At 44.5% G+C, this 25000-nt stretch overlaps 1 protein-coding gene across 3 annotated transcripts in view; it reads right to left on the bottom strand.

The window, feature by feature from the left end:
- rbl1 (retinoblastoma-like 1 (p107)) overlaps nucleotides 1–25000 on the bottom strand; it is a 42737-nt gene that overhangs the window by 4757 nt on the left and 12980 nt on the right. For 2 of the 3 annotated variants that reach the window (XM_084063466.1, XM_084063465.1), the window contains exons 8-19: nucleotides 24967–25000; nucleotides 23782–23948; nucleotides 21781–21893; nucleotides 20897–21000; nucleotides 20421–20558; nucleotides 12555–12719; nucleotides 10322–10466; nucleotides 8323–8577; nucleotides 4690–4895; nucleotides 2633–2809; nucleotides 1976–2047; nucleotides 1699–1789 (exon numbers count right to left, since the gene is read on the bottom strand). The exon at nucleotides 24967–25000 is cut by the window's right edge and continues 114 nt beyond it. In XM_084063466.1, coding sequence (XP_083919592.1) covers nucleotides 1699–1789; nucleotides 1976–2047; nucleotides 2633–2809; nucleotides 4690–4895; nucleotides 8323–8577; nucleotides 10322–10466; nucleotides 12555–12719; nucleotides 20421–20558; nucleotides 20897–21000; nucleotides 21781–21893; nucleotides 23782–23948; nucleotides 24967–25000 — 1667 coding nt within the window. The remainder of the gene's footprint in view (nucleotides 1–1698; nucleotides 1790–1975; nucleotides 2048–2632; nucleotides 2810–4689; nucleotides 4896–8322; nucleotides 8578–10321; nucleotides 10467–12554; nucleotides 12720–20420; nucleotides 20559–20896; nucleotides 21001–21780; nucleotides 21894–23781; nucleotides 23949–24966) is intronic. The other variant, XM_084063467.1, reaches the window with a different exon arrangement.

A 25000-nucleotide genomic window follows, 5' to 3' on the forward strand; every position in this document is an offset into this window, starting at 1 on the left:
GTGTGGATTGGGACCCCCAATAAACCTAAATGGTTGAGTCCCTGCATGTCTTTTCAAATGGGGGTCCGTGGACTAATATGTGTCAATTTGGGGGTCCTTGATGCGAAAAAGGTTGAAAACCACTGTTCTAGAACAATGTGATGTGTAGATCGTGTCACTTTTACATTGAGCTCAGTTCAAGTGTAGAAACCATCATGGAGTGTGTTTTAAACAAACACACCTCAGGTACAGATAACTTACATCATCGCTCAGCATGCATGGACACAACGATACACACTCCATCCAAACACACACACACACACACACACACACACACACACACACACACACACACACACACACACACACACACACACCATCTAGAACAATGTGATGTGTAGATTGTGTCACTTTACATTGAGCTCAGTTCAAGTGTAGAAAGCATCATGGAGTGTGTTTTAAACAAACACACTTCAGGTACAGATAACTTACATCATCGCTCAGCATGGACCATAGACTGTATAAATGAGATGGACAAAGCCACTCCGCTGCTTTCTTTCTACAGACCCAAAATGAAGCCGATTGTTACACGACTGTAGGTCCGCCATCTTTCAATATCGCGTCAGAATGCGACCAGACCATTATTGGTTGGGTAGCTTGTCAATCAAATCATCCCGCCCCTCCTAGAGAATAGCCTACTTTATCGTCAATTTTAAAATAAATGGGACCATAATTTAGCAAAACGCATATCCTGATGATTGAAAGGAGACTTTAAACTAGTGACTGGAAGCATAAAGAATTTATGACCATTTTTATTACAGTAAGAAAATCTAGTCTAAAGTTTGTCAAAAACCATTCACTTGCGTTAAAATAAATTCTTTCTGACACCGCAGGTCGGCGCAGGGTAAAACAGGGTAAAACAGGGTAAAACAGGGTAAAACAGCGCTACTCTGGCCATTTTGTCGGCCTCATGGTAAATATCTAAGACTTGCCCCTTGGTATGGACGGACACAACAGGGTCAACAACCTTTTTTTTTTCCACTGATGAAAAATAAATACAAACTAAGCTATGATGACAACTATGAAACTACTAGATATATACAGACAACGTCATCAACTAGGATGACATTGTCATCCTAGGACAGTGGTTCTCAAACTTTTTCATGTCAAGGACCCCCAAATGGACACTTATTAGCCCACGGACCCCCACTTGAAAAAATAGGCCAGGGGCCCCCGTAAGAGAAGATTTTTACGGCTCTAGCAGTGATTCTCAATCATTTTAATTTTAAGGACCCCCAGTTTGACATGCATTAGGGCTACGGACCCCCATTCAATGGCATTTCTATCTCTGGGACCCCAATTTATATTGTAAAATCAATGTTAATTTAACTCTGAGAGTGTACAAATGGAACCAAATGGACCCTAACGGGTCCATTTGGTTCCATTTGTACACTCTCAGAGTTACAGACCCATAAGGGTCCATTTGGTTCCTATCCATCATTTAACTGGGGACCCCCTGGAACCCCCTCAACTACCCCTGGGGGTCCCCGGACCCCACTTTGAGAACCAATGCACTAATAAACACTAGGAGAAGAGTGTGTGTGTGTGTATGTGTGTGTGTGTGTGTGTGTGTGTGTGTGTGTGTGTGTGTGTGTGTGTGTGTGTGTGTGTGTGTGTGTGTGTGTGTGTGTGTGTGTGTGTGTGTGTGTGTGTTCTTACATTCACCTCCTGAAGCAGGATCCACCTCCATATTCTCATCTGACGTCTGTTCCCTGCTCTCTCTTCTCCGAAGCAGAACACTGCGATACACCTACACACACACACACACACACACACACACACACACACACACACACACACACACACACACACACACACACACACACCTCAAGAATTAATACAATTCAATGTTTACATCAGGCGATGTGTCTCGTGTGTGTGTGAGTGTGAGTGTGAGTGTGTGTGTGTGTGTGTGTGTGTGTGTGTGTGTTCTCACATGGCTGCTGGCCTGTGGTTGGCTGCGGTAACACTTCATAATGTCCTGGAAGGTGTGTGTCTCCTTTGTGATCTGAGAAACACACTTTATTAATGAAACATTACAGTGTGTTTACCTAGAATATAAATACATACAGTGTGTGTGTTTACTTTTATAATAATACAATAAAATAATATAATGTTAACACATCCACTGCCAAGGGTTAATCTCAGAATGTACTCACCAGTGTCAAGGTTCTTTTTGTTGTTGTTTTTTTTTTCACGTCGCCATAGACCTTGTTAAATAAAAGTGATCTCTGCTTTGTTTACATACATCGCCGAGATCTGCCTGCGTCTACTGCAAAAGACCACGTGTCAAACGGGGCAGCCATGTTTGAGTTCTGACCGTTTATGTTAACATGGGAAATGCGAGGAGAAAAAACTACAAGGGGCTAAAATGGACTTTCAGTGTGTGCCTTAGAATGGAGGCCGACGGGAAACGAAAAACGGGATCGCAAATAGTTCCGACTTCCGGTGGTGTTACACTGAAAATGGTCTGTGTAGAAAATTGAAAAAAAGGAAAAAGCACCCGGACCGTAGGACTACGTTCTTGGCAGTTAATGTGTTAATATAATGTAATACCTTGGATATAATATAAATACTACAGAGTATTTTTTACCTTGGATATAATATAAATACTACAGAGCAGTATCTGGTCCAGGTGTCGGTCCTTCATCAGGTCAGTACAGTGGACCACGGCGTGTTCGAAACACGTCCAGATCTTTCCTCTGAGCTCTGAGGAGATGTCCAGCTTCACACACAGGTCTCTGAGACGCACACTGGCCAGGTGGTACACCTGGACACACACACACACACACACACACACACACACACACACACACACACACACACACACACACACACACACACACACACACACACACACACACACACACACACACACACACACACACACACACACACACACACACACACACACAGGGTGAGTGACACAGCGTATAAAAGTAGTAGTTGTGAAACAGCGTATAAAGTACTATACATATAGCGTATAATACGTATATAGCGTAATATAGTTAGTTCCCTCCTTTTCCCCCCCCCATACCAAATCCCTTCCCGCGAACAACACCAGATCTACAAGCTCACAACTTGTCACTTTAGATTGAGCTCAGTTCAAGTGTAGAAACCATCATCAAGTGTATTTACAATAAATACACTTCAAGTACACAAAGTTTACATCATCGCTCAACACGCGTGGACACAAAGACACACAAAGGGACACAAAGACACACACTGCATCCAAACAGCTCCCTCCCCTTTCCCCTCTACACCAAATTCACAACTTCGCAACGCAACTTGTTCAACTTTTATGACATGAAGAGAATTAGAGACGCTCATGTGGATAAAGGTGAATATTGTGAGACAGACAGAGAGAGACATTATTGTAAGAGACAGAGAGAGAGAGACAGAGAGAGAGAGAGAGAGAGACAGACAGACAGACAGAGACATGTTTTACCTTCCCTTTTTTTTCACCCAGTGCCAATTGCCTAAACTGTAATCTTGGGCGCTACTCTCCCTCTGCCAGAACTGAGCTCATGCCTCCTTCAACACATGAGGAGTCAGCAGGCCGCTTCTTATTTCCCTGGTAGGACGTAGCGTGTGGAAGGAACACGTTATTCCAACCAGTTCCCTTCCCCTCCATCAGGCGCCCCGGCTGACCAGGGGGAGGCAGTATAGTGACCAGGACTACTACATGTTTTTGTGAGGGTATTAACTACCCTAGGAGACACGGGGAGAACATGCAAACTCCACACAGAGTAGACCCTTTCACCAACCCCACCTAGGGTATGGGCCCTGATGACACAGAGGAGAGGACACCAACTGAAACGAAAGACAGACATACAGAGACATGTCTCACCTTCCTGAAGAACAGACAGACATACAGAGACATGTCTCACCTTCCTGAAGAACAGACAGACAGACAGACAGACAGACAGACAGAGACATGTCTCACCTTCCTGAAGAACAGACAGACAGACAGACAGACAGACAGACACATGTCTCACCTTCCTGAAGAACAGACAGACAGACAGACAGACAGACAGACAGACAGACAGACAGCCACACTGACAGAGACATGTCTCACCTTCCTGAAGAACAGACAGACAGACAGACAGACAGACAGACAGACAGACAGCCAGACTGACAGAGACATGTCTCACCTTCCTGAAGAACAGACAGACAGACAGACAGACAGCCAGACTGACAGACACATGTCTCACCTTCCTGAAGAACAGACAGACAGACAGACAGACAGACAGACAGACAGACAGACAGACAGACAGACAGACAGATGTCTCACCTTCCTGAAGAACAGACAGACAGACAGACAGACAGACAGACAGACAGACAGACAGACAGACAGACAGACAGACTGAAGAACAGACAGACAGACAGACAGACAGACAGACAGACAGACAGACAGACAGACAGACAGACAGAGACATGTCTCACCTTCCTGAAGAACAGACAGACATACAGACAGACAGACAGACAGACAGACAGACAGACAGACAGACAGACAGACAGACAGACAGACAGACAGACAGACAGAGACATGTCTCACCTTCCTGAAGAACAGACAGACATACAGACAGACAGACAGACAGACAGACAGACAGACAGACAGACAGACAGACAGACAGACACATGTCTCACCTTCCTGAAGAAGAGAGACAGGGACCCGGTGCGTCGAGGCTTGTTGCTTCCAGGCTGGGGGTCAGAGGTCACAGGTGCGGGGCGGCTGGGGGAGGGGACGGGGCGGCTAGGAGAGGTCAGCAGGAACTGGGCTGTGATTGGTCCATTGGGGTCACATGGGCCCGGCTGAACCTGGATCAGCGTAAAGCCACCGTCATTCTTTATGCCTGGAGAGAGAGAGAGAGAGAGAGAGATAGAGAGACAGAGAGACAGACACGTTTTTGTTCCCCTAAAGTTTAAAATAATAGAAATATCAGATCTACATAACATGTTAACCTAATTCGTACATCAGGGGTTCTCAAACTTGTTTATACCACGACCCCATATTATGAGGGATTTTTGGGTGACCCCATCAACCCCCCCCCTCCCCCCGCAATCTCAATTTAACTCCGCAAGGGTACAGATGGAACCAAATGGACCCGTGGTCCATGTATTTGTACCACCCGCCCATAAGCATTTAGCCAACATAAGTTGCTAGAAGTTCTATCAACATGTTACAACTGGTGGTTGTTCTACCATAGAACCACCAGAGTGTCTTCATCTGGCTCTTCATTTGATCTTTGATCACAGAACGTGTTTTTCTCTGTCACGTTTTTTTTATTGTTCATATTGAACATATCATTTATGAACAGATACATCGCTTTGTGTGCCTCAGCTTCTGCAACAAGGGCTTGTTTGTGTGTGTGTGTGTGTGTGTGTGTGTGTGTGTGTGTGTGTGTGTGTGTGTTAGTGATGTGTCGGTCATGATCGATCCGTTCATAAGAACTAGTTCTTTGACGTGAGCGTGAACGAACACGTTCATGACTCGAAACTGTTGCGTTCACGATTTCGTTCATACCCCCCCTCCCCCTCCCCCGCACACCGCACACACGACGGGCGAGCTGTTATTCCTCCCGCGACAGACAGACCATCAGACAGACAGACAGACCATCAGACAGACAGACAGACCATCAGACAGACAGAAAGCTGTGCTGTAGAATTTTCCAGTACAGACATGCATGCGTATTGCTATTTGAATTGAAATAAAGGTAGCCTACTGTTGTTCCTGGACAAAAGACAGATAGTGTTAGCACCACATTTAATATCAAAAGAAATAAATATGCATGGTCCTAGACAAAGGACAGATAGGTCAATTAACACGTTTTAGTTTGAGTAGAATAGTAGCTACAGCTACAGAATAGTAGCTACAGCTACTATTCATGAAGTTAATAGTAGGCTAGTTAAAGACATGGTTGGAAATCGATAGTCATGTGAGTGTACTGACTTGGGCTGCTTTGTATAAATTATTGTTATTATAAATAATTATCGACAAATAAAAATAACTTTACATTATATATATATTGCAGTAATGTATTACTTCTACACATTATATTACAAAGAAGATGGTGCAATTAGATGGTGAATGACAGTGCTGTGTTTCTGTACAGACTGTGCATTCATGTCAGTGGGATCAGATGCACAGTTTCATGCAGTTACTGTTTCGCATCGCATACGCTCCGCCGGGACCGAAAGCGATACTGAACGAGAACGTGAATGAACCGAATCTTTGCCGTGAACGTGAACGAAATCGTTCGTTCACCGAAATGAACTGTTTTTCCCAGTGGCGTGCACAGACATTTTGAGGGGCAGGTGCTCAAATTATACTTTTTTTGTTTACTTGGTCTGCTCTTTTTTCCCTCTACACCTATACCTCTTTGCCAAAAATAGCAGATCTACAAGCCCACAACGCCTCGCAGCGCGAGGCGTTGTGGGCTTGTAGATCTGCTATTTTTGGCTAAAGTTCTCCTCAGAAAAAGGATGCTAGGTTTCGAGTGGTTATGGTAAAAAGAAAAATCATATCACAAAGATTTGGCGGACCCCCTGTAGTAACTCTGAGGACGCCCTAGGGGTCCCGGACCCCCTGTTGAAGACCCCTGCTGTAAACTGAAACAAGGGCAAAAGGGCACTTCTGGTCAAGAGGGCAAAGGGCAGGCGCTCTAGCACCACCCAGAGTCTATCTGTGCACGTCCCTGGTTTTTCCCACCACTAGTGTGTGTGTGTGTGTGTGTGTGTGTGTGTGCTGTCTTGTGTGTGTGTGTGTGTGTGTGCTGTCTTGTGTTGCTGCTTGTTCTCGGTCGGTGTAGGAGGGCGGAGCTGAGTGTGTAGGAGGAGTCAAGTGGCCGTCCTCTTCACATTGTTCCCTTTTTCTTAGTTTTTTACCGTTTCTGGATTAAAAATGTATCTTTTTTTTTTTTTGGTTGTCAATGCACGCGACCCATAGTTTGAGAACCGCTGTTGTACACGAACATTGTGTCTCTCAGCTTCTGTCTGATATAAAATAGATAAAACTAAGTTCAAACGTAGCCTAGTTATAGCTTACATGGCTTTTAAAGTAAACTATAACCATTAACTCAATTTCTGCCAATCACGCATAAATGCGATCTATTAAATAGCGCACTTGGCCGCCAAGATCGCATAAATGCGTTTTCAATTTGACCCAAAGACCAAGGAGATAGGATTTTTCGAAGATCTAGACTCCTATCCACTTCCTTGTTAACTACAAACTTAAAAATTCTGTATCTCGGCTCCTGAGTACTTTTTTAATTTCAATGAAAAATCTCTGGCAGAAAACAGCAAAAAATCTGAAATAATTAGGGCAGGCTAAGTGTTAAAGCTATAACTAGGCTAAGTGTTACAGCTATAACTAGGCTAAGTGTTAAAGCTATAACTAGGCTAAGTGTTAAAGCTATAACTAGGCTAAGTGTTAAAGCTATAACTAGGCTAAGTGTTAAAGCTATAACTAGGCTAAGTGTTAAAGCTATAACTAGGCGAAGTTTGAAGTTACTTGTGATATGCTGCAACTGGCTCCATGGCCCTCATTTATCAACGCAGCGTATAAACCGCCGTATATTTTTCCATATATTTGGCCGTACACCAACGTCGAAGTCACATTTATCAACGCATCCTACACAGCTGATCCGAGCTTACACTTGGTCCCAGCATTGATAAATGTCACGGCTGAAACGAGCGTCATTTAAATAACACGCCCTTAAATATTCTCAAAACGCCCCGATTTTACGACATGAAGACGAACCAGAATACGACCAAAGACATGAAAAGCCAATAAGAAACAGTCGCCCTGAATGACTGTTAAAGCAGTTTGTTTAAATTACTTTATAAAACGATATATTTTCACAGCCATTATTTATTAGTGTAGATATACACATTTAGGAGTGGATTATGTGTCCAGATTCCTCTCAGACAGTCAAACAATGCTGCTCCGCAGGTCTAGGATGGAATAAACGGGTGCAGCCAACGTCAACAACTGGTCTCGACCAGACGTGAGATCTCAGCGTAAAGTAGGATGAAGCCCACGTCAGGATATATTGATAAATGCCGAAAAGTGCGGTGAAAACGCCGTACGTCCATTATTTGGGCTGCACCGCGTTGATAAATGAGGGCCAATGTGTGTAGTGTGTTTAGTGTACCTTTGCAGAGGGATAGTGTATAGTGTGTGTGTGTGTGTGTGTAGTGTGTAGTATATGTTGTGTACCTTGCAGAGGGATAGTGTATAGTGTGTGTGTGTGTGTGTAGTGGGTAGTACATGTTGTGTACCTTGCAGGGGGATGGTCAGTTGTTGTCCGTTAGCTGTGTTAACGGTCAGCAGGGTGGTCTGTGACCCCGGGCCGACCCTCAGAGCTCCGGCCGAGCTGAAGGTCAGCCTCTTGGCCAGGGAGGGGGAGGGGCTTCCCGCGGGGGAGGAGGCGTGGCCGGGGGCGGGGGGGTCGTCGCCGAAGAGGCGGCGTTTGGCGGAGCCGGCCGCCGGGGAGCTGTAGCGGTCATGAACCGACAGAGGAGAGGGAGGGATGTCTGGAGAGAGAGAGAGAGAGAGAGAGAGAGAGAGAGAGAGAGAGAGAGAGAGAGAGAGAGAGAGAGAGAGAGAGAGAGGGGTCATGTGATTAGTATGGACCAATGAACAGGGTTTCTGCAGCTTTAAGCCTTTAACCCATTAAGACCTGGAACTGTGTCATTTTCAGATTTGAGCTAAAAAGCATTATTTTACACTTTAGGCTATTCAAAAATAGCAGATATACAAGCTCATAGCGCGGCACCGAGTGCCGCGCTATGAGCTTGTAGATCTGCTATTTTTGAAAAATCGTGAAAATGTGTGCAAATCTTTGAAATATATATATTTTTAAAGCGAACATTTTTAACTCAAATCTTTGCTTCTGGGGGGTCCCTGGAACAAAATATTTTGATGGGGGTCCGTGGCCAAATACATATCATTTTGGGGGTCCTTGACATGAAAAAGATTGAGCACCACTGATATAGAAACATACGTTTTTCAGAAAACTGTTGAGTTTTTCAGAAAACTGCTGAGATTTAGGAGACACGTAGAATCGGCTTCAGGCCTCAATGGGTTAAGACCGGGAACGCATCTATGTGTCATTTTAAGATTTCTTTGGCTATTGTTCATATCAAGGACCCCCAAAATAATAATACATGTAAAAACATTTTGTTCCAGGGACCCCCCAGAAGCAAAGATTTGAGTTAAAAATGTATATAAAAGATTTGCACAATGGAGCGTCTAGGACAGTGTTGATTTTAACAGCACGTCTTTATTCAGTTTTAGTCTTTTGAATCAAATTCCATTTAGTTTTAGTCATATTTTAGTCATTCTGACATGTTTCACTCTTAGTCTAGTTTTAGTCGACTAAATATCATAAGATTATAGATCTAAATCTACAGTTGATTTAGTCGACTAAAATGTATTTTGGCGGTGCCTTGATGGCGTCGTAATGCCTGATTTTACACTTGGTTGCATGCTGAAAATAGCTGATCTACAAGCTCACAACGCGTCGCAGCGCGACGCGTTGTGAGCTTGTAGATCTGCTATTTTCAGAGCGCAACACCCGAGCGCAACCAAACATAAAATGACTCGTCATTTAGTTCTACTGGATCTCTTCTCCACTAGATCCCTCACTGACATTTGAGTCTAGTGTTTATTTGTTGACAAAATTGTCAATATATTTAGTCTTAGTTTAAGTCATCATAGCTTAGTTTTTATTTCGTTTTTATTGTCTCCGCCAGAGGTGGAGAGTATGTTTTCGTCTCCGTCCTTCCGTGTGTCCGCCAAGCTAACATTGGTCAAGCTTCACGTGACACGTGACAATATGTTGAAAGGGTGTGCTTTGATTGGCTAGCGAGACGCATGACGAAATAGAAAGCTATAAATAGGTGTGTCACTTCAAAAAATCATTTATATTTTTTTAAGTGAGCTTCCATCAGCCAAGCTAACATTGGTCAAGTGACACGTGACAATATGTAATATAAATAGGTAAGACAGGATTAATCAGGAACAGTACTGGCGGAGACCTGTGCTCCGAGGAGCACATTTTCTAGTTTCGTTTTTATTTAGTTTTGGTCAGTGAAAAAAGGTAGTCGACAAACATTTTTTGTCATAGTTTTAGTTTGACAAAATCAACACTGGTCTGGGGAATAATCTGACACACACACACACACACACACACACACACACACACACACACACACACACACACACACACACACACACACACACACACACACACACACACACACACACACACACTACCTTTTCGGGCGCTGCCCAGGCCCGTCCTGAACTCGCGGATGCGAGGGTGTATGATGGGGGACAGAGCCACCAGAGGGAGGTGTGATGGAGTGGGACCTCCACTGTTACCACTGTTACCACTGTCTAGACCTGACGAGAAGTTCACCTGGAGAGAGAGACAGACAGACAGACAGACAGACAGACAGACAGAGAGAGAGAGAGAGAGAGAGACAGACAGACAGACAGACAGAGAGAGAGAGAGAGAGAGACAGACAGACAGACAGACAGACAGACAGACAGACAGACAGACAGACAGACAGACAGACAGAGAGAGAGAGAGAGACAGAGAGAGACAGAGAGAGACAGAGAGAGACAGAGACAGAGACAGAGACAGACAGACAGACAGACAGACAGACAGACAGACAGACAGACAGACAGACAGACAGACAGACAGACAGACAGAGAGAGAGACAGAGAGAGAGAGAGAGAGAGAGAGAGAGAGAGAGAGGGGGACATTAACTCACCTGGATGGAAGTAAAATGCTTTCTCCTTTTTTGAATACAAAGCATAGAGAAAGCAGAACGCCTGCAACACTCTAGATTAAAGGACAAGACCACTGTGGTAGAGGTGTGGGTTGTGTAGTTACCTTCTCATGATGTAACTCTAAAGGTGGACTAGACATCTAAAATAATTGCTCCATTGATTAGAAATGGATCATTCTAAATATGCTCCTCATTGACTTACATTGTACAGATCTCAAAGTCACTCTTTTAGCACGTAAACAAACGCAAACAGTAAGTGGATTCAGACAAAATAGAACATCACCATATAAAATGTTAACTTCCTGTTGATTTAGCAAGGTACTAGCCTGGGCAGCATTCTATTTTCGGGTATATGATCCGGTCGGGAGCGGAAGTAAAAAAAAAAAAAGTGGCCGGATGGGCAGAACCGGAAAGACGTCTCACCACAAAATAGGTCCGTCCTAATAAAATCCTTGATGCGGCATAGTTTAGCTTGTTTTTTAAATGTAAATGTGTGTGCACTATCCGGAGACTATTTAGCGTCTGTTTTATCCCACGGGGAAATTCTATTCCATTTAAATAGGGTTTGGGGAACCAAAACAAAGCGGCACCGCAAAACCGGATGGGCAGAATCCGGAAAGATTTTTTTTTTTAGTAGGCGTCGCCTAGACCGGATCATATGGGTCTTTAGTAGTCTCGCGTTGCCAGACTGTTGCCTCCCACAATTTACAAATGTTTCCGACATACAGTCTGGGACTCAGAAGCTCTGATCATGTGTAAGGGGAAAGCGGATGCCCCTCCCCTACCCACGTCCGTCTCAGCATTGTGCAGTGGCGCAAAGGAGTCCGACTGGAATCAACGAATCTCATAAACATCGTTTATGTCTACTAGTGTCTTCTTTCACAGTTTTTTTGGCGTTAATTCCATGATACCTTTCTCAGTTTTCTGTGATAAACAATCCTCGCACAAATAACATGAATCTACCGCTCCTATGACTATGCTTCCGCCTCGGTTCTGTTTCCACTGGGACTACAGGTCCGCGGGCACCGCGTCGTGATTGGTCGAATGTTTTTCCGGTCTGAACAACTTCCGTTACACAGCTTTCGGGAAGTGGAGTCCCAGACTCTATATAGCATTCAGAGATTGTGGAATAGTAGTCTGGTGACGCGAGACTAGGTCTTTAGTAACGCATACCAGGCTTTCCTCCGAGGTGGAAAGACTGGTGATGCGAGGTTAGCAAGGTACTGCTCAATATCAGCTGTTATAGGAAGCCGCTCAATTTGAAGGAGGAGTTTCCTTTACCCATGATTGTTGTCTGCTGTGTTTGACAAGTATGCCAACATTATTGTATGTAACAATGTTCTGCCTTATATGCACTTTGTAACTGACTGTTTTCCCTTTATCTGACTGCACTGGCACTGTTTATGTCCTTTGTACATCCTGTACTTCTGTTATGTGGACATAAATACATATTTCAAGTGTGTGTGTGTGTGTGTGATCCGAAAAACAGCCGATCTAATAAGCTCACAACGCGTCGCGCTGCGACGCGCTGTGAGCTTATAGATCTGCAGTTTTTCGGCTTTAGGCTTACGGTTAAAAATGGCAAAATAATATATATATATTTTTAAATGACATTCATAACATGGCTGTCCTAAAGCGTTGATGTCCTCACAAGTATAGTAATACAAACGTGTGTGTGTGTGTGTGTGTGTATATATGTGTGTGTCACTGACCTCCTCTATCGTGGGGACCTTGTTCCCTGCAGCCTGCAGGGCGTTCCACAGGGCTGAGTCTGTGGTCCATGCTCTGCTCTCCAGAACCTTCTCCTCTACAGAGTTCAGATGTTTCACCATGTCTCTGGACAGACCCTCCTCTGAGCGGATCAGCACCTCGATCACCTGCACACACACACACACACACACACACACACACACACACACACACACACACACACACACACACACACACACACACACACACACACACACACACACACAGTATTGTTTTATGTTGTAGTAACCTGCCCTACATATTATGTGATGGTGGCTCCCCCTGCTGGCACAAATATGTTATGTATCTGTAAAATGACAGATGCCACTGAGGAAGAATGTCTGTGTGTCAGTTTGTCTTTATGTGTGTTTTATATGAGGGGTGGGTGGGTTAATTATTAACCTCCTGTGTTGTTGTGTTTGTATCTTGTTTTTGTTGAAAAATGTATTAATTTTAACATAATTGTATTGTCGATATGATAATAAAAACAATTGATAACAAAAAAAATGTGTGTGACACACATCACGACATCACGACTTTTTTCTGTTCTGGCCCCACAGTGGTGGAATGAACTTCCCACTGATGTCAGGACAGCAGAGTCACTGATGTCAGGACAGCAGAGTCACTGATGTCAGGACAGCAGAGTCACTGATGTCAGGACAGCAGAGTCACTGATGTCAGGACAGCAGAGTCACTGATGTCAGGACAGCAGCGTCACTGATGTCAGGACAACAGAGTCACTGATGTCAGGACAACAGAGTCACTGATGTCAGGACAGCAGCGTCACTGATGTCAGGACAGCAGAGTCACTGATGTCAGGACAGCAGAGTCACTGATGTCAGGACAGCAGCGTCACTGATGTCAGGACAACAGAGTCACTGATGTCAGGACAACAGAGTCACTGATGTCAGGACAGCAGCGTCACTGATGTCAGGACAACAGAGTCACTGCCCATCTTTCACCACAGGCTGAAAACCCACCTCTTCAGGAAACACTACCCTTCCTCTTTGTCTGGCTTACTTGTTGTTAACTAGTTGTACGAACTCTTGTTTTAGTTTTGTATTGTTTTATTGGATCTTGTTTAGTCAATACACTTATTTGTTTGAGCTCGTGCTCATTTGATTTTGCTATTTTGTCTCATCTGTAAGGAAGTAGGTAGCTGATATATAGCACTTTTACCTTAGCGCTAGGTATACTCTTAGTTGCTTGTTTTTCGCAGGAAATGCACTTAAGACTTCTGGTGATTAGTAGTTTCGTCCCCTACCTATGTTGAATGCACTTATTGTAAGTCGCTTTGGATAAAAGCGTCTGCTAAATGACTGTAATGTAATGTAATGTAATGTGTGTTTTATACGGGTGCAGTATGTTAGTCCGACAGCGCATTCCTCCGACAGCGCAGCGCTCCGACGTTTCCAATACTAAACCCGAACCAAACCCGCACCCTAACCCTAACCGCACGCGGATGCCACATAGTCGGAGAAAAGGTCTGTCGGATTAACGCATGCCTCCCGTTTTATACCAGGGGCATATGTAAATATAGGCGTGTGTGTGTGTGTGTGCGAGGATAAAGTGGACGTGACGCCTTCTCCTCGCTTCCGTTTCTTCCATACAGTCCCGTAAATGTATCCTAATATAAATCTAAAATAATGGAAGCATATACACTATACAGCTTGCTGCTTATCAGAAATGGAAATTCAAAAATAAAATGAAAAGATATTTAAAAATATGTTTTTGTGAACAGAAATGACAAACAGATGACAGCTTCTGCTCTTAGGAGGTTTAGTGTGTGTGTGTGTGTGTGTGTGTGTGTGTGTGTGTGTGTGTGTGTGTGTGTGTGTGTGTGTGTGTGTGTGTGTGTCTGTGTGTGTGTGTGTGTGTGTGTGTGTGTGTGTGGCTGCCTGCCGGGTCGGTCGCAAAGCAGAGAGCAGTGAGATGAGCCTGTTCTAAACACCTAACCACGCACACAACCGTTGTAACTGCCATCGCTAATGCAGTATAGTGGGGCGGCGTAGCACGACAATCGTTCCCTTTTGTGATTAAACCGCCAAATTTGGTAGAGGTGTTGATTGATACATTGGGAACAAAACTGGATATTGGGCCATCGCAAATTCTCACCCTGGTGGGCGTGGCAGCCATTTTTCAAAATGGCCACCAGCGGTTGATCAAATCTTCCTAATTTTTGTCCTACTAGGCCGAAATGTTGCTCAAGTATGTGAGTATGAAGGTGTGTGGGTGTGTTCATGCTAATTGTCTAAAAGGGGGCGTTGCAATGGGAGTGGCTTAGATAACAGCAATATTTTGGGAGAATTGTTCAAATGGTGATACAAGCGGGAAATTTGGTACAAATCATCTTTGGAGATCACGCTTCGATTTAGGAAACCAGGCCACTCTTAAATCAAAGATGGCAACCTTTTTTCAAGATGGCCGCCAATTTTTTTTTTTTGCATTTTTGCATATCTTTGCCTATAATCATTTGAAGTCAATCACCAGATCACCTAATAGCACTCCCATAGTATGTTTTTGAACATTTTCAAACAGGAGTTACCATTTATTTGTAAGTCACTCCTAATGAGAATCGTAGCATCCTCAATTCTGCCACCTCCACCTCCTGTCTTTTCGTCAGTGCCACCGTTTCCAAGCCGTACAGCATCATGGCTGGTACCCCTCCTGTCTTATACATCTTCCCTCTCACTGGTATACTTCTGTTAAAAACAAGTAAGACGCGCGAATGCTGGAAGCGAACCCAGCTCGAAAATATTGTGTATTTACGGACTTTGTGTGTGTGTGTGTGTGTGTGTGTGTGTGTGTGTGTATGTGTGTGTGTGTGTGTGTGTGTGTGTGTGTGTGTGTTTTGACTGTTGCTGCACTCTGGCACACTCTGTCGGCCGCACCCAGGCAGTGCACTGCACACAGACAGACAGACAGACAGACACACAAGCCGAGCAGACTTTCATAGTAAGCTCCACTTGGGCGGAGGCGCGCCTCCTTCCGCGTTCGCAATAACTCCTGACACTTTCCTCCATCTGTTTCCTCAAAGTGCTCCTTCCGTCTTCTCAACACACTGTCTTTGGTTGCTAGAACATTTCCATCCATCCTTTATCACCTTAACCTGTTGCTCATCCTTCCCATCTCAGTGCCTCTGTCTAGTCAAAATGTGCAGGTCCTTTTCTCCCTCCTTGGTGTCCAACCTTTCATACAACTACTCATACTCTTTTCCTTAACCCTCACCACCTTTCTCTCTGCCTTACCCCTCATCTCTTTGTACTCCTCCCTACTTTCTCTCTGGCGGCCTTTCTTATCTCCTCCCTGAGCTCCACACAGCATTGTTCTTCTTCTTCATCTTCACACCTAACACCAGCTCCTAGTACTCAAGCCATACTCAAGCCATGTTTGAGTACTGCAGGCTCCAAGGGCCCAGCTTCCTGCTTTGAAATAGAGTCTAAATAGGAAGTAAAAGTTCATATGAATGGCCAGTAGGTTCGCTGTTTTACCCCTGCTGATGTCAGAAAGATTTTTTCTCCATTCAAGTGGGTGGGTTTTTGTCGCTAGTTTAAAGTCTTCTTTCAATCACCATGATATGCGTTTTGGGACATTATGGTCCCATTTATTTTTAAATTGATGATAAAGTAGGGTATGCTGTAGTAGGGGCGGGATGATTTGATTGACAAGCTACCCAACCAATAGCATTCTTTCCGGTTGCGCAGGATATGACGCGATATAGAAAGATAGCGGATTTGAAATTCCTGAACAATCGGCTTCATTTACGGTCTGTAGAAACCAATGGCGTCACTTTGTCCAAACATTTTTACAGTCTATGTGCTACTCATACGCTGGCACCGTCACTGTAAATGGTAACTCCTGTCGTGCTAATAGGTGATTTGGTAATTGACCTCAAGTAATAGGTAAAGATATGCAGAAATTAAAATACAGTCTTTTGGTGGCCATCTTGAAAATAAATGGCTGCCATCTTTGATTTATGAGTTGCCCGGTTTCCTAAATAGAAGCGTGATCTCCAAAGATGATTTGTACCAAATTTCCCGCTTGTATCACCATTTGAACAATTCTCCCAAAATATTGCTGTTATCTAAGCCACTCCCATTGCAACGCCCCCTTTTAGACAATTAGCATGAACACACCCACACACCTTCATACTCACATACTTGAGCAACATTTCGGCCTAGTAGGACAAAAACTAGAAAGATTTGATCAACCGCTGGTGGCCATTTTGAAAAATGGCTGCCACGCCCACCAGCGTGAGAATTTGTGATGGCCCAATATCCAGTTTTGTTCCCAATATATCAATCAACACTTCTGCCAAATTTGGCGCTTTAATCACAAAAGGGAACGATTTGGCTGATATATCGTGCCACGCCGCCCCACTAGTAGGGGTTTGAGATGTTCTGGACACTCTTTGTACAGATGTGCCTTATCACCACGCTAAAATCAACCTTTAAACAAGCGCTGAACAGTGGCCGCGTTTACAAACAACGCCTGAATGTTTACGACCCGAGTTCACCACTGCCTGTCGGGGACATCCCCGTGGACTTCGAGCAATATGTGCGACCGTTGTCAGATCATGAATGGATTACTTTCGAACAGCATGAAAGAGCGTACCGAGGGACACTGGATACCAAACTACTGCAAGAAAGGACTAACTTCGCCGTCACCCCGGGTGGCGCCGACAAATGGAGCAGACTGGTCTCTGCTCTAGTTGGCGTTTTCTTTGAGAATGGAATATTCTCCACTATGCAGCGAAACGGACGCCCATACGGATACCCACTCTTGAAATATGCTGCTAGAATCCTAAAGAAGTTCCCCCTATGTGACGACTACCCAGTGGATATTACACCCGACTCCATCATAACCTGGATTGAGGCGCAGCTATGTTTTGTCCGTGAAAGGATACAACCTGCGCTCCGTGCCACTGGGACTCAAACACAACGGCAGCAGAACAAAGTTACCAGAAACAAACTGGCATATCTTTGGCAACATCGTAAGTCAAAAGCAATTGATATCATCTTGAACAGCTGTTTCCCTGAACCACCACCCGCTGTTAGTAACACAGCTACTGTATTTGATTACTATAAGGCTAAATACCAAGACGTACTCACCACTATGCCCTTGGCCACGCCCCCTTGGCATGACGTCATTGAAAACATAGAACCAGGTTAACTCCCAGAAACCTGCAGGTTCACAGCAGAGGAGGTAGATGCTGTTCTGATTTCTCTCCCTAACAACAAAGCTAGTGGCTCTGATGGAGTAATCTATGAGACCCTGAGAGCTACTAGACCCATGACAACACAAACACTTACAGATATCTTTAATACCTGCCTGATTAATGAGCGAGTGCCTGACTCCTGGAAAGGTGCCCTCATTTATAGGACACCAAAAAAAGACAATAATCCAGATGATCCCTCCACTTGGCGCGACATCTTCTTACTCCCTACCATATACAAAGTCTTTATGAAGTGCCTGCTTGCCCGCATCCTGCTATGGCTGGTGGACACAGGAACACTCTCCCCACACCAGAAAGCATATATCAATAGACAGGGAATGAATGAGCACGTATTCTGCCTAAAAACAGGAATAGATAATTTCAAACATGAATCCTCTAGATTTTACACTGTGTTCCTGGATTTCAGAGATGCGTTTGGCACACTCTCACATAAGGTGATGCTGAATGCACTGGAGGAAATACATCTACCTCAGCCTTTTGTGAATATTATCTCCAATGTGTACCAGGACTCATTTCTCCAGGTTATCTGTGGGCAGCAGCTCACAGAGCCAATCTCTCTGAAGGTGGGAATAAAAACTGTCTGTCCATGGAGTGCCGTGAATGTTATCCTAGCCCTCAACCAATGGATGAAGTGGATCCATCAGTGCCTCCGCCGCACATCCGGTCCCCAAACCCTGTCCAGGGGTATGCTGACGACGTACAGGTGTCATCTAGAGAGGAGGATGTCATCACCAACATGCTGGCACGCACCCATGAATTCCTCCACTGGTCCGGGCTGGAGGTGAAACACACAAAGTGTGCCGTGCTCCATGAACGCCGCAGCGGCGGCAACCGCTGGTACAAGGCCAAGAAAGACACGCCTCCCTCCTTCCTAATAATGGGCCAACCCATCAGGGTGTATTCCCGTAATGAGACCTACCCATACCTGGGCCATAAGTTCAACATCGCTGGCGAGTGGGCGGAACAAGTTGAGGAGCTCACTAAAGAGTTTCACCATCGCCTCAATCTGATTGATCTGTCCCCCCTCCCTATAGTCATGAAACTCCAGGCTGTGAGAGAAGTGGCCCTGGTGAAGATACTACATCTATTTGCCAATGTACACATCCCACAAAAGGTACTGAGAGACATGACAAATAGAACTGTCCAGCTGGCCAGAAAATGGGTTGGCCTAAACACACACTCCACACGAGACATACTCTTCCTTTCATATGGTGAAGGGGGGCTAGGGGTCCCAAATGTAGAGTGGATCTATGCAGCAACGAGGCTGACCCACCTACTCCACATGCTCAATAATGATGATGGCACTGTCAGAGAAATGGCCAGGGCATCACTCCTACTGGACTTACGCAGGAGGAAGATCCCCCTGGCTGTTACACACCAGAATAATTTCCTAGGGTTCAGGAGGAAGGACTCTGGAAAACTGGACTCACGGGACAGGGGCTTTGGGGTCTGGTCTGATTGGCCAGACCTCAACGACCTCTGCCACCGGACAGGAGTCCAGCTAAAATGGGCAAAAAACAACACCGAAGTGCCCATCACTGATGGACTAATTACAGACCCCAGTGTGGTAGTGGAGGCTACTCTCACCCACCAGGGAGGGGACACTAGACTACAGGAAGACACAGCTATAAGGGTTCTGCTTCATATGAAACAGACTGAGGCCAAACAACACTGGCGTGGACTTCCACTGCAGGGAAAGTTGGCCTGTGTTGATTCCGCTTATCATTCTGTTTCACATACGATGTACAAAAATGCTGTAATTGGGGAGAATGTGTTTTTCACCATCAAAGCAAGAATGCAAGTATTACCAACCAAGTACAATCTGTCAATCTGGTACCCTGACATCCATAGTTCACTCTGTATAAACCATCATGATTCTGAACAACACCTGGAATCCATTGCACACATCACCAATGGATGTAGTGCTTATAAAAATGTGTACATTGCTCGCCACGACCGCATTGTCGACATAGTGTCCGATGCAGTCAAAACATTTATGCCATCCAGCGCAGCAATGTACAAACACTCAAGAGTGCTACCAGATTGGTTTGGCTTAACTTGTGATGTCTTTGCTAACATCCCAAATACCCCTGATGTTGTTTTTGTTGACACCTGCCACAAGGAAGCTTTGATTCTGGAGGTGGGCTGTGTCTTTGACCTATACATGAACCAGGCTTTCCAAGATAAGCATTCTAAGTACCAACTGCTAATGGGAATTATAACAAACCTTGGGTACAGATGCAGATTCTCTGTGCTCATATTTGGAAGCCTGGGCCATGTATATAAGCTGACCACGAGTGGCCTAGCAATTGCTGGCATGACAAAAAGCAAAGCCAAGCAACTTGCAAAATATTGCTCTGTTTCAGCTGTTCTAGGCTGTGTGTCTGTGTGGAGGAGAAGGTGTCATGTGTATCCTTAGGGACCATGAAATATCAACCCCGTTATATTTGTCTCCCTGTAAATTAATTGTAATTTGTGGATTCAAATAAAGAATTAAAATGTGTGTGTGTGTGTGTGTGTGTGTGTGTGTGTGTGTGTGTGTGTGTGTGTGTGTGTGTGTGTGTGTGTGTGTGTGTGTGTGTGTTCTACGTACCTTGAAGAAATAGAAGGGTGTGAGTTTGAAGACGGAGATGATCCAGGGGAAGGTTCTGTTAGAGCTGTAGGAGAACAGAACCACCTCCAGACAGCAGGCCAGCAGAGAGCAGTGGAACAGGTCCTGTTCTAACAGCACCTACACACACACACACACACACACACACACACACACACACACACACACTTATTACTACACTAGTGAGGACAAAGACTTTAGGACGGTGGTTCTCACACACATTAGCCTGTGGACCCCATTGCAGGGTCCCCCATAAGAGAAGATTTTTACAGCTAAGGCAGTTATCTTTAAAATAAAAAGGTTTATTTATTTATTTCAAGGACCCCCTAATTTGTCATGTGTTAGACTGCATTGGACTGCACACACACAGACAGTACACACACACTTACACTCATGTCCTTGTACACACACACACATAGACACACAGACAGTACACACACACACACACACACACTTACACTCATGTCCTTGCCATGGAGTCGTTTGGTCTCAGCCACCATGACATTCTCCAGGATCTTATAGTAGAGGATCTCTGCCAGCTTCATACGGTTCTCTGCAAAGTCTGGAACCATGGAACCATGGAACCATGGAACCATGGAGAAACACACACATTAGCCTCATACGGTTCTTTGTTAAAGGACAACTTTGTTTTTTTACAACCAAGGTTTATATTTTAGTTTGTAATTAAAGTAAATAAAAGATGAGTGTTATTTTTTTTTCATTTACTGCTTTCTATAGTTTTAGCAATTTTCACGATATTTTTTACAGTGGGCGGGGGCATTCTGTCCGGTGGCTAAATATGTCTTTTTTACACAATAAAAAGGTCCTATAATAATAAAGAAAACACCAGGTTATTGTGTAAAAAAATACATATTTAGCCACCGGACAGAATGCCCCCGCCCACTGTAAAAAGATGGCGAAAATTGCTAAAACTATAGAAAGCAGTAAATTAAAAAAAATTAACACTCATCTTTTATTTACTTTAATTACAAGCTAAAACATAAACCTTGGTTGTAAAAAAACAAAGTTGTCCTTTAAGTCTGTAACCATGTAGAAGAAACACACATTAGACCTGCTTCTACATCACTATAGTCTCCACCAGGCTGAAAGAAACAAAATGCCTCAAATCATGAACTCAGCGTCCGATTGCGGTGAAACTTTGCAGCACATTCTCACTACGTTGAGGAACAAATGCCACACTTTCAACATTACGCCACCAGGAGGCCCATTTGTGCACAAAAAATTGACATGGCTAGGAAAAGTGTAGAAGGAGTGTGTACCTATGTGTGAGTCAGGTGTGTAGTAGGAGTGTGTAGTAGGAGTGTGTAGTAGGAGTGTGTACCTATGTGTGAGCCAGGCGTGTCGTCACAGTCTTTAGTGTAATGTTCTTTAAAGGTGTCTCCCAGGGTCTTCACTCTGCTCACTATGGACTCTGTTGGGTCTCTGGAACAAGACCTGAAAAAAAACACACAGTTTAAACATTACATTTAATTCAGAGCGTTTTACAAGGTAAACACAAGGTAACACATCGTCACCTTGATAAACTAATGGCCTACGTCAGGGGTCTTCAACAGGGGGTCCGGGACCCCTAGGGGGTCCTCAGAGTGACTACAGGGGGTCCGCAAAATCTTTGTGTGATACTTTTTCTTTTTTACCGTAACCACTTGAACCCTAGCATCCCTTTTCTGAGGAGAACTTTAGCCAAAAATAGCAGATCTACAAGCTCACAACGCCTCGCAGCGCGAGGCGTTGTGAGCTTGTAGATCGGCTATTTTTGGCAAAGAGGTATAGGTGTAGAGGGAAAAAATAGCAGAGCAAGTAAACAAAAAAAGGTTGAATCTGAAACACAATTTTATACAATATAGAGGGGGTCCCTGCTTCATCTCTCTCTCAGATAGGGGGCCCTTGGCCTGAAAAACGTTGAAGACCCCTGGCATAAGTCATTTTTTTGAGGAAAATTATATTTTTGCCTCAGTCAGCTCCTCATGACACTGACCACCTCTGGTAAAATCACCTACATGTATATCCTAATAGAAAATGATCATGCTGTTCACTCCTCTTTTAGTAGAATGGCCTAACTAACTCCCTATAGTGTGACTTAGGCCAAAATAGGATTTTTTTTTTGGGGCCTTGATTTAGGCCATTTTTAAAAACATTTTTTGGCCTAAGTCTGATTTAATCCTATTTAAACCTATTTAAATCTCTTATGTTACATAACTCATAGACAGTGTTATTTCTATTTTAACAGTCATACGTTTTTATAAACATTTTGGGTGAAATTATTAAGAAATATCATATAGTTTTGTTTTGGATCCGTTTTTTATTTTTCCTGAAAAACTTGACATAGGCCTTTAGTTTAGCACGGTGACGACATCAAATGCCCAAAAGAAAAAAAAAATCAAATGACCCCCAGAAGCAAAGATTTGAGTTACAAATGTTTGCTTAAAAAAATATATATATATATTCAAAGGTTTGCAAAAATGTTTGCAAAAAAAAAAAGCAGATCTACAAGCTCATGGCGTGGCACTGGGTGCACACAGGAGCAGAGATGATAGTTATGCTGTAGCTGCCAACTGAACCACAACAAGATAGGCTGTACCAAAACAACAGCTATTATCAGGCCAAGTGGAGACGTCTAGCCTCTAACAAGCTGTCACATGATATCATACTGTATTGTAGAAGTATTATAAGTGATGGTATAATATAAAGGTTAGATATAAGCAGCCATATAACTTCTTCCTCAAGTGCCTCTGTCTGTAATCTATAGGATCATACATAGGTAAACCAAGTGTAAACATTATAATATCAAACTATAGGATGCCGGGTCAACAGATGAACCAGCTGTCTAAATAACATGCTATCTAAATCAGTGGGTCTTCAACAGATCAGGGGGTCCTCAGAGCGACTATAGGGGGTCCCCCAAATCTTTGTGTGATAGGATTTCGTTTTTTTTTTACATTAACCATTTGAACCCTAGAATTCCTTTTCTGAGGGGAACATTAGCCAAAAATAGCAGATCTACAAGCTCTCAACGCCTCGCGCTGCGAGGCGTTGAGAGCTTGTAGATCTGCTATTTTTGGCAAAGAGGCTATAGGTGTAGAGGGAAAAAAGAGAGCTGACCAAGCAAAAAAAAAAACTTTAATCTGAAACACAATTTTATACAATAGAGTAGGGGGTCCCTGCTTCATCTCTCTCTCAGCTAGGGGGTCCTTGGCCTGAAAACGTTGAAGACCCCTGCTCTAAATTAGACAGGACACACTGGGTTGGTATAGGGCCTGTGTGTGCGTGTGTGTGTGCGCGTGCGTGTGCGTGTGCGTGTGCGTGTGTGTGTGTGCGCGCTCACTTGAATACAGTGATGAGCTGGTCGCTGGGGGCGGTCCTTAGCCCGCCCACCATGCTCTGGAGGCGGGACACGCTCTGCGTTGCCGAGGAAACGGGCGTAACCAGGAGGTCCTTCTCCTTCAGGTAGACACGCCCAGTTAGAGGAGTGGAGGGAGCCAGGCTGTCTGTCTGCAAGGAGACACAGACAGTTAGAGAGAGAGACAGTTAGAGGAGTGGAGGGAGTCACTGTGTGGTATACCAGCCTGATCGCCAGAGAATTAGTATACATTGCACGGATTTGTGCACGTCATTCCGTGCATAGTCGCCTAGAAACCCCCAAATTCCGTGCATATGTACGGGGAGTCCCACGGTGGGCGTAACCAGTCGCAACCCGGAAAAACCAGGAAGTAGAGCAGTCCCCACAACAAAATGTACGATTCTGTGCCTATCGGTACGTAACTCAAACGGCGCTGAGTAGGCTCAAGGGAATGTCGCCATGTTCACGACGGCAACTCGCTCGCTTTAGCTCGCTCGGTGGTCCTTCACACGGCGACAATTCCCTTGAGACTGCGCGCCTCCGAAATGGTTTAGTCACAATGGGGGAGATGTGAGGCGGCTATGCACGGAATTTGTGGTTTTCCAGTAGTCTATGCACGGATTTTGAGAAACGTTGAAAAACGTTCAATGAGAACGTTTCCTCTGGCGATCGGGTTGGGTATACAGGAAGTCAAGGTGAACAGTGCACTGACTAAAGAAATGTCTGCTGTAGGAAAACTGCTTACTGTGTGTGTATCTTCTTTCAATGTGGTTGGATGGGGTGTGTGTGTGTGTGTGTGTGTGTGTGTGTGTGTGTGAACTGGAAACCGCAAGGTTCCCAGTTCGATCCCGGGCTGGGGCGCTCCCCTAGAGTTAGTGTAGAAGTGTCCTTGAGCAAGACACTGACCCCCTAAATGCTCCTGATGAGCAGGTTGGTGCCTTGCATGGTTTCCTCTACCATCGGTGTATGAATGTGTGTGTGACTGGGTGAATGGCACAATCAATGTATAGCGCTTTGGATAAAATCGCTATGTTAAATGCACCATTTACCATTTGTGTGTGTGTGTGTGTGTGTGTGTGTGTGTGTGTGTGTGTGTGTGTGTGCGTGCGTGCGTGCGTGCGTGCGTGCGTGCGTGCGTGCGTGCGTGCGCGCGTGCGTGCGTGTATGTACCTTCTTGTCTCTGTGTGTGTGTGGGGGTTCTGAC

The sequence above is a fragment of the Gymnoscopelus microlampas genome (genome assembly GCF_963454915.1).
Source record: "Gymnoscopelus microlampas genome assembly, chromosome: 7".
NCBI lineage: Eukaryota > Metazoa > Chordata > Actinopteri > Myctophiformes > Myctophidae > Gymnoscopelus > Gymnoscopelus microlampas.